General features: G+C 22.4%; 1 protein-coding gene across 2 annotated transcripts; it reads left to right on the plus strand.

Moving 5' to 3' along the window:
- The first annotated feature begins 5,130 nt into the window (after positions 1 to 5,130).
- On the plus strand, positions 5,131 to 11,256 carry LOC108003366 (paired box protein Pax-6). Of its 2 annotated transcripts, none has more exons than XM_062073783.1 (4): positions 5,131 to 5,657; positions 7,709 to 7,843; positions 8,189 to 8,505; positions 9,134 to 11,256. In XM_062073783.1, exons 1-4 carry the CDS (start codon positions 5,574 to 5,576, stop codon positions 9,402 to 9,404), a joined length of 807 nt encoding a protein of 268 aa, XP_061929767.1. In that variant the 5' UTR covers positions 5,131 to 5,573; the 3' UTR covers positions 9,405 to 11,256. The 2 variants fall into 2 exon arrangements, with proteins under 2 accessions (XP_061929767.1, XP_016921051.2); XM_017065562.3 differs by having other exon boundaries at positions 5,132 to 5,651.
- The last annotated feature ends 157 nt before the right edge of the window (positions 11,257 to 11,413 follow it).

The following is an 11,413-nucleotide window of genomic DNA, read 5'->3' on the forward strand; positions in this document are numbered from 1 at the left end:
TAATCTTTTTTTATTCATATTCAATAATTAACATTAATAAATTCAAATATATTCTTAAATTATTATTTAAAATTAGTATTCTTAAAACACTATGTATCTAAAACATTTTAAAAAAAATATATGATAAAATCAAATAGTTTTATCTTTCATCTATACTCGAGAGTCTTATCACATCTATTACTTCTTATTTACTTTAAAATAAATAATAATAAAAACGCTCAATATACTTTTATATTTTCTCAAAACAAAGAAGAAAGAATATTATATAATAATAAGAAATATAAATTTAGATTCATTAATAAAATTATAAATTATAAAATTATAATTAATAAAATATAAATATATTTTAAAATATATTTTATTAAGAATTTTAAAACTTATTAAAATTTATTTTTTATATAATATACATTGAATACAAGAAAAATTCAGAAATTTCAGAATTTTTATAAGCCATATAAAATATTGTGACCATTCCATTATCATCAATATATTATATCGAAATATATTATCAGAACATAGACATTGGCTAAATATAAATATAAACGAAAAGAGGGCGGAGAAAAAATATCAGATTGGTAGGAGGGAAACGAAAGGACAAAAGCAGAGATTTTTAATCTCCTTTCCCTTGTAAAAACGAAGAATCGCCCCTCGACTTCGTTTATTTATGTATTTCATAAAAACGGCCGACCGAGGCTCTATTATATTCGATCCTCCTCGAGTCTGACTACCTACTGTCCTCTTCTACTGATCGTGAGTCTGCGCAGCTCTTCTACAGAGAGCTCTACGTTAATGTATAAATGAATAGAGTACTGTTACTCCCTCTACTTTTACCTTCTTACTCTTACAGAGGGTGGTGCTGATGGTAGTAGCGGTGGCGGCTGCGGCACCAGCGACGACAACGATGTCTGTATCAGAAGTGGGGATAGTACTGATACTGATGCTGGTACACTAATACTGGTATTGGTACCTGCTGATAATAGAAACGATGTTGCTGTTAGTATTCAATATTTAACAATGAAATCAATTATATTGCATTTATAAAATGCAAAATAGATTTGAACATTGACGAGTCAGATTCTTTAAAAGTACGATATTCTCTAAATCTCTAAATAGGTCTCTTTTAAATTAGATATTTTTCATTGATTTTCATTTAAACATGAATCTTTATTATGATTTTCTACTATTTTCTTTGAAATTGCAAAACAATTTTAAAGAATGTTCCACAGATGTAGAAATTTTAGAATGAAAAATAGTGTTTTGAAAATTGATGGAAATATGAAAATCAAAGTTGTCTAAATTAAAAAGATCGAAACATTTCTCTCGAATTGTGGAGTATTAATGAGAATATTAAATTTCTTAGAAATGTTTCTTTATACTTTTATAATTGATTTAATTTTTAATTGATTTAACTGAAGATACTTTCCTTTATCTTTCTTTTGGAGATTGAATATCTTTTTAAAAATTTCCTGTTCATTTTAAAATTACTTAAAATTACTTAAAATTACTTAAAAAATAAGTATTCTATGAAATGATTCCTTTGTACTGGAATTTTAGAGAATCGAATAGAAATTTATATAGCTGAAAAAGGACTTATAAAAGGTAGTTTATAAAAATCTTTTTAACTTTGCTGACAAAAATTGAATAAATCAAAAGAATAATGAAATTTATAGGATCCATTCCTTACTTATTTTGACTCAAAAATTAGAATAGATGTTATTAATAGAATATCTATATCAATAAGAAAAAATATAAAGTTTTAAAAAAAAATTTGGTATAATATCCAATATTTTTTCCAATATTTGTTTATTTATTATTTCTTTATTCTAATTTATACATTAAGATAAGCAATTAATATAAATAATATAGAAAAAATTTTAAAATCTTTAAAAATTTTTAAAAAAAATTTTGGAAAAAATTCCGAAGCTTATACGTTAATATTCGCTAAAATGCAATATTTAAATGTGATGAAAAAGTAAAAGATAGTGAATTAAAAAAAAAGTAAGCAAACAAGAAAGAAATAAAGAACAAGTTCTGGGGGATGAAATGCGGAACACAATGGAAATGTTGTAGAAATGATAACATCCGGTTGTCTGGCCCGTCCTGTTGATCTCTCTGGTAGCACTATGGTTTCATGTGCACCCTTATTGTAAGGGGTTGGAGGTGGTAGCGGTAGGGGGAGAACGTGGTTTCGTTGATTAAAATAACCTCGTCAGTGTAGTCGTTCTGTTGTACAACTAGTCAGGGGATGATGAGTAATCGTCTGGCTTAGGAAATCGTCATGACAAGGGCATCGGACAAAACGAGGGGTGGAAAGGAGTAGACCCGTTGCAGGTGACCCGTTCAACAACGTTAAATATGAATTGGATAAATTGTAATAATATAAATTTATATTTTAATTATTAAATAAAAAATTATTAAAAATTATATGTATAATTCAAAAATAAATCAATCTCATAAAGAAATGTAAAATAAAAGAATTTTAATATGTAACGAAAAAAATAATATGAATTTAAAAAAATTTTATAAATAAATACAAATAAATTTGAAATACGTTATAAATTAATGAATGTATAATTTATAGTTAAAGTAAAATTTATTATGCACATATGATATAATCCTAATTTCATAATTTTTTTATTATATTTTTATTTTCGTTAATATTATATTTTCATAATATCAATTTTTATTCTTTATGTATAATTAATATACGTCTTAAAATATAATTAAAACGAAATAAATAGACGATTATATTTCTTCATAATAGTTATGGAGAGAAGAATGCATCAATAAAAGCTAATTGGTTGTATCATAGGGGCGGTTCTGGGCGTTAACATTCTATCCAATAAATGAACTTGAAGACTCCCTTTTTGCTTGACAACCTGTTACTAATTTTCTTGCTATTGAATATATATATACATATTTAATGTGTATATATATATATATATATATATATATATATATATATATAAATGATGCTTACATATAATATAAATATAATGTCTATAATTTATACATATAACTATAATTATTTTCAAAATCAAATGTTAATTATAATTATGAAGGAATTAAGTATTTATAGAGAGTTAAAAACGCATTATTTAATATATATAGCTATAATAGAATTAATATATATAAGTTTATTGTATATGTGAAAAATAATAGACAAATGATAAATAGATGTGTTGAAAGCGATGCGCGTAACACACATGCCATTACATTTTCATCAAATGTATCATTCCTTGAAACTACAAAAGATAAAAAAAAAAATAAAAAAGCAGATAAAAAGAGAATAATAAATATAATAAATATATGAATTTTGATAATTTTTTTACAATCTTCCATTTATATTTATTTATTATTTATTATTTAATATTATTCCATTGATATATGAATATAATGATTATTATACATTTATTCATTTTTTTATAAATAAGTTTCTATAAATACAATTTGTAAGAAATAAGAAAAATATAAAAAAATATTTAATTATATAATTTATTTAATTTTAATCTATATTTTACATTTACAAGAAAGACCTCTATGTGTATGTGTGTATATATTAAAGTAAATTTATCAATAAAGTGTAATTATAATGAAATTAATATGAAAACATTTCGCTAGTATATTTGGATCATTAAAATGGCGAGAATATAAAGAGAAGAGTCGGGGATAAGAGAGAGTGAAGCAGGAGAGAAAAAGAGAGAGAAAGAGAAAGAGAGAGAGAAAGAGAGAGCGTCGTCCAGAAAGAAAGACTCGGCGGACAATCACAGAGAAAATCAGATGGAAAGGGAAAAAGAGAAATACAGCGTAGCGAACAGAAAGGCTCCGTACAGGAGGCGAGCATAGAACGCCAACGAGAGAAAAAGCGAGAGCAAGAGAGAACTGTACTCAGTGCATGCAATCTTTTTAATTATGAAAACACGGCTTTGTGTTTCATTTTGTTTTGTCGTCAGGGGCGCTATTCTATTCGGGCCCTTCTCCTTCCTCATCCGGCTGGTTCTTCCTTTTTTTTTTCTTTTTTTTTTTTTATATTATAACGCGCGCGCACCGCCGAAGTCAGGAGAGGGTGTGCAGGGCCGGGATAGGGTTCAGGAGAGGGGCAGAGATAGGGCAGGGTGAGATTGCTTTAGTAATGAATTACATGGCTTCGGGGTATGTGCCTGTCTGATGCGCTACACGAATATCGAGCATCACTTTCTGGCTTTCGCTTAGGCTCCTATCGTTAAACTTGCGCATCTTTTTCCTTCGTATCTCTTCTTTTTCTTACGTTCCTTCTTCTGTTTATATTCTTCTTTTACCCCTTTTTTCTTTTCACCCGGTTTTCCATGGTCATCTCTTACTTCCTCATTTTCATTTGCTTCCATTTTTTATTTTTTCTTATTTTTTTGTTCTGTTTCATATATTTTCTTTTTTTTTTTATAGAACACTAATATTTTGAAATTATTTCATTGTTCATGTAATAAATATATATGTAATTTGATATCATATTGAAAATAAGTTACATACATATAAAAATACATATAAATTAGTAAATTACATATAAATATAATAATATTTTAATCTATATTTTTAATATTGATAAAAAAAATAAATATTGTTTACTTTTTAAATTCTTTCTCATTATTTTATTCATTTCTTATTTTTTATGATGTATTATAATATATTAGATATTTCTAAGAATCACCATGATATCGAATGATGGTATATATTTGATATTAATGATTTCATTAAATTATTATTAATTTTTAATTTGTTAATTATTTATTTTACAAAATAGAAAATGAATTATATCTAGAAATGCCATTAAATTATTAATCTATATAAAGTAAAATAAATTTTTACTTTTCTAAGTAATAACTTTTAATTTTTATATATTAAATAAATCTATAACAATTAAATACATTTATTAATTATGCTTTATGTTATATTTATTAAATTTATTAAATTTTAATCTATTCATATATATGTTTTATATTTGTTATTTGTTGTTGATTTATTTTTTATTTATTTAATTTTGCTTTATATTGTGCATATCAATAATTTATAATTATAATATCAATAAAAATAAAATATCAATAAATTAGAATTTAATCAAATATTAAAATAAAATGTTAAATAGATATTAAATTTTGAAAAAATGGCTAACTAAGAAGTAGAATGAAATGCGAAACGAAATAAACGAAGAAAAGTTTTGAGAATATAAATTCCAAAAAGTGAAAGAAAATCTTGAAAGAACCAAAAATCAGGTATCGTCCTTCTTTGAAGGAAAAATTCTGCGCGGTACGATTTAGTGAATTTTCCACAAGAGGGGTGTGTACTTATCTCCATGGAAGTGGTACCGCCCCTAAAACAGACGGACCAATCCCGTGATATAAACCAACCCCCGTTCCGCACGTAACTAGGAGCTTGATCGAGGGTGAACTTTCGAAAGGAGACTTCAGTTTCCTCGGTGTCGTCTATCGAGAACGATAAAGCGACTCTCTTGCAGTGAGATTCTAGATTAAAAAAAAAAATAAAAAAAAATCACAGAACTATATCCTTATTAGTTTTATCAAACAACTGATTACAACAGGATGGCAGGCCCGTATTTATCACCATTGGGCCCCCAGGCTGACTTACTTACCGAATATATGTTTGGAAGACGTCGTCAGGTCAGTGTACGTTTCTTTTTTGGTTCTGTTTACTTTTTTACTTATATTTTTATATATTTACGCTTATATTATTGAAAATAATCAAGACATATTCAATATTTTCTTGTTTTTTTTCTTAAAATCCTTTTTTCTTCTTGTATACTTTTATAATTTGTAATCTTGTTAATAACTTTTGATATAATATGTTTTTGTTTATAAATTGTTTAAAAATATTTCATTTTATTATACATTTAATTAAATTAATTATTAATTCATTTTCTTTACGATTGTACTTGATTCATTTGTTTTGGCGGCAATCTATATATTTTACACTTCAATATTATGTAATATAAAATTTGTAATTTTCTGTAAGATTTTTTTAAGTTTTACATATTTATTATTTTCAGAAAATTATTTATTATTTTCATAAATAATTAATTAATAATTAATAATTACTATTAAAGAATTTAAAAGAAGTAAACATAAAAATATTTTTATTTATTAGCAATAAAATAATATATAAAATTATTTCATAAATAATTTATTAGAAAAAAAATATTATATTATAAAATGAAATAAAAATAAAAAAAAATTCTTTTTTTAATAATTATTCAAAGATATTTATAAATGGTTTATAAAATGTTTTAATAAATGTTTTATAAAATATATTTTTTTTATTTATCATTTTTCTCGATATATTATGAATTATGAAATAATAATATTATGAAATAACTCAAATTAAAATTTAATGTAATGCGTAACTATCGTAAAATTATACAAATATGTATTTATAAAACAAATTTTGCATATATAAGTTATAAAAAAACTTCTTAAGAAAATCTTAGATTTAATAAAAATATCAGTCGTTATTTATTTCTTCTAATTTTATTTCTTTTATTAATTTAAATAATGCATATTAATTGTATTTCTTATTTAATAAGATATGTTCCTTTAATATAAATAAAATTCGTAAATCTGTCAATTGGACATTTTTTATTAATTCATTATTTATGTCTCTTATTTCAACTAATATACTTTTTGTTAATATTTTAATTATTTCTTTTTTATATTTATATATTTTTCATATGTTTCTTTCCTTGTTTATTGAATTTTTAAAATATCCATCATTTCATTATTATTACCTATGATACTCATTATTAATCACTGAGCATGTACTCACAAATTAGAAAGCATGTTTCTAAAATATTATTTTAATATGTAATATATGTAATATATGTAAATGATAGCATTACTGTAAATATTGAACAATCTTAGATATTGTTCAATTTGTAATTTCAAATACAAATGTATATTTCATAAAAATTTAGAAATGCATAGAATTTTCTTATATTTATATTATATTTTATATTTATATAATTCTATAAAATTTCATGAATTATTATATAAATAATTATTGATTGTTAGCAATATTTTTCTAATATTTTCTATATTTTTATTTTGCTCATAAATTTAAATATATATTATTTAATTATTTATTTTTATATTTAATTTTATTTATCTCTAAAACAGAAAATATTTACTAATTAAAATTTTCACTTTTTAAAAAACTATAAATTCATTAAATAATTAAAAAAATTTTTAGATATTTATATTAAATAATTTTCTTAATTTCTTTTTTAAAAGATTAATTTAAGAGAAAAAGAGATTACATAACACTAGAGAATTATAGAGAATTATAATACGATTAATTTGTATTAGATAATTATATTTCAATTATATAGTATTATTTTTAACATAATATATTATATTATTTCTAATATAATGATAAAAATTATATCATTATGTATTTCTTTAAATATTTTCTTCGGCTCTGAAGATAAAGAATCAAATAAAAGAATGAAACAAAAATATAAAATCAGTGAAAATAAAAATATATAAATAAATAGTATAGTTATGGTTTTTCTGTAAATATTTAATTCAGTTTCTTAACTTTCATATGATGTAGATAGTAATTATTGCATATTTCATTTTCCATCAAAATTGTTATAAATTAAAAAACATAAAATACAATAATATTTATATATGGTTATTAATTATTCTTAATCATGTCTGAATAGAGACGCAATCGGACGACCTTCACTCCACAACAGCTTCAGGAATTGGAATCACTTTTCCAGAAAACCCATTATCCAGATGTTTTCTTAAGAGAAGAAGTCGCTCTTAGAATTTCGCTCTCAGAGGCTCGTGTTCAGGTTAAAAAAAATAAATATTTTTTTGTTATTCTATTTTTTTCTTTGATATCAAATTAATAGAATAATTTATTAAGAAGTTAATCTCTTTTATGTTTTTTTATCTTTTTAATTTTAGTTCCTATTTGGAATAATCTATATTGTTTATTATTGTAAATATTAATTCATAAATGTTTACTTTTATTTTAAAAAAGTTTGACAAACATTTATATTAAATGCATAATATTTATTATAATATATAATATTTACATTTCATAAACATTTCATAAATTAATTAATAATATTTAATATATATAAATGGATATATTTTATCGTGATAAAGATAAAAAAAATTATTTGTTATTTTAGGTTTGGTTTCAGAATCGGCGAGCAAAGTGGCGAAAACAAGCCCGATTGCAATTATTACAAGATGCATGGAGAATGCGATGTTTGGGATTAGGAAGTGCGGCACCTCTTCTTTTGAGGCCGCCACCCACAACCTCTTTGGAACGACCTGATGCTGCGACACCGCCACCACCACCACCACCACCACCCCCGCCGCCTCCACCACCTTCTGCCTCTGCTACCAATGGATCATCTTTGACGACAACTAATGCTGACAAAATATCCGACACTTCAACTTTATCCGTTTGCAGAGATTATAGAATTCTTCCACCTCCTCACGGGTAACAAAATAATTCTTTTTCATCCTTTAGTATATATATATAGTAGTAATAGTAGTATATATATTATTGATATATTATATATATTTTACATATATTTATAAACATTTATAAATTACTAGATACTTAACAATACATCTTAAAATATGAACGAATGAACATTATGATTATAACTAATATTAATGTATGTATTGTATGTAATATTAATATTATTGAAAAATTTATAAAAAAAAATTTTATTCATATACATGTATTAAACAAATATTTAAATGTTTAACAATGATATTGAAAAGTTAATGATATCATCTTGGTCAGTTTTCTTTTTTTTTATTTTAATTTTGAATATTTAAAAATATATCAATGCGAAAGAATTAAAATAAACAATTGATTTTGATAATTTTTTAGGTAATAGTATCCTTTTATCGATGTTATATATATAATAAATTGAATTTCGTCGTATATAATAAATTGAATTAATAATTGATATAACTTTGAAAAAAATATGTCAAAATAAAAAGATCTTTATTTTTCTTCTTTTTCTATTCTGTATTTTATTTCTATGTTATAGTTTTCTGTATTATATTTCTACTTGAAATTGTTCTTATATAAAAAAATAACTATTATGTTTCAGATATTCTTTGACATGTGAAAAATCTCCGGAAAGAATGAAATGTGGTTGTGGTTCTCCACCAAGAATATGCGGTAGTCCAATAGAAAGAGATATTAATTTAAGTGTTAGAGATAGGCCGCAGGAAGCTGAAATGGATCTCACTGTGAAAGGTCCACCTCGACATACATCGATTGCCACTTTATTTCATCAAATACCGCCGCAAGAACTCAGTCCTTCGCAAAATATCGATGAACCTTTGGACGTTACACTTAATGCTAACAAAAATAATTAATTAATTGTTTTTGTTATTTCAAGTCTATATATAATTCAGTTTCATATTTATATAGTTTCATACTTATACTTGGGCTCATTCATTATTTTTTCGGTTTTTCATTCAAAAAATGATTAAGTGCAATACACCAATTAGGGTTTAAGAAAACTTTATTCCAAAGTTTTATTTATACATCGTAAAAATTTCACACACAAATAAAAATACTATTTATAATTTTATTAAAATATGGTAGTAGTTAGTTTGGAATTTAATGTTTCTCTATTGATAAACTTTATACTTATAAATTATTATTTCACAAAGATGTATCTTCAATATTGAAATCAATACTGAGAATCTACAAAATATTCTAATCTCAGTAAAAATTCTTAGATTTGCATTATTTTTATTGTCTTTTTCTATATGCTCTTCTTGCTCAATATTTTAAAAAATTATGGAATAACTTATTATTTATTTTGCATTATGTAATTTTTATTATCTCTTATTGAGATAAATAAATATAGTTTATTTTTCCTTCTATTATCCATATGTAATTAGAAATGTAAATATATGATTTTTATATTATCTTTAACAAATTATATTTATTAATACAAATGATAACTATTATATAGAATGTATTACTTATTTTAAAAATCAACAATATATTTTTTTTCAAAATTAATAACAAATAAAAAGTAATAATTTGTATAAAAATCATATGATTTTGAAAATATATAATAATCAAAAAATCTTTTTTTCTATAAATACAGGTATTTAGAAAATATTGATATAAATTTCATTTTTTAATTGTTATGATCTAGTCATAATTTTATTTTGTTATTTATTAATAAAATTTATTAGAATAAATTTCATATTCATTTATATTTTATTGTTAAGAATATAAATGTTCTTGATATGTTTTAGAGTAATAAATGCAAACTAAAATCATGTAATAAACTAAAAGAAGCTCTTTTTCAAAATTTTAAATATAAAATAATTACGTTTAAACTAGTGTTAAATATATTATTTTATACGATTTTTTTTGTTCATAATGTATTAAATTTTTTAATTGTTATATTAATTGTATTGCTAATAAAAGACTAATGTAATAATAATGATAAAATGATAATTGTACACAGGGGATTAAAATTTTACTAATCTCACACGTTACTTACTTCATAAGTAAGTACTATGATTCAATAACTAAAAGCAATTTCATTATGACAATACTTATTAAAAAAAAATTTCTATGTTATTAATAATCATGTTATAAATTATGTTATTTAAGCGAAATTTAAAAAATCAAAAAATGATAATATTTAATCTTTCAAACAAATCCATAAATAAAATAAATATATATCATAAATTATATTTCATAATTATGAATATTAAAAATTGAATAATTCAGACACAAATTATTCAAAAAAATATAAATACTCTTTATGTAATCGAAATTTATTAAATTCATTTCACAAAAACATGATAATTTAGATTTGCACAACCTAAATAAAAAAATGTCATTAACCTCAAAAATCTATAGCTTCTTTATATTTAAGAAAACATATGATATATCATTACAATTGTTTTTAGATAAATTGAAAATTAATTTATTTTTTTTTAATGAAAATAAAATTGCATTATACATATATAATTATCGATATTTATTTGCTGTAAAAGTGCATTTGAAAAATTGCATCAATTTGAATATTGTTCCATTGTTTTTGTGCATTTTTTATTTATTTAAAAATATTTGTATATACTATTTTTATAATATTATTTAAATCATCAATCATTTTATAATATTATTGAATTCATAATTAACAAATAAGTCACAATTATTAAAGAAAAATAAAAATAAAAAACATTATATAAAATATATTTGTTACATTCGATTATTTACAAAATAAAAATTCTAATAAATTAATGTTTATTTATAAATAATAAATTAAATTAAAGTCCATTTTTGTCATTCTTATTTCTATAAATTTATTGCTATAACTTTCAATATATGAATCGTATAATCTTTTTGTGAT

Source organism: Apis cerana, linkage group LG4 (genome assembly GCF_029169275.1).
Source record: "Apis cerana isolate GH-2021 linkage group LG4, AcerK_1.0, whole genome shotgun sequence".
Taxonomy (NCBI): Eukaryota; Metazoa; Arthropoda; class Insecta; order Hymenoptera; family Apidae; genus Apis; species Apis cerana.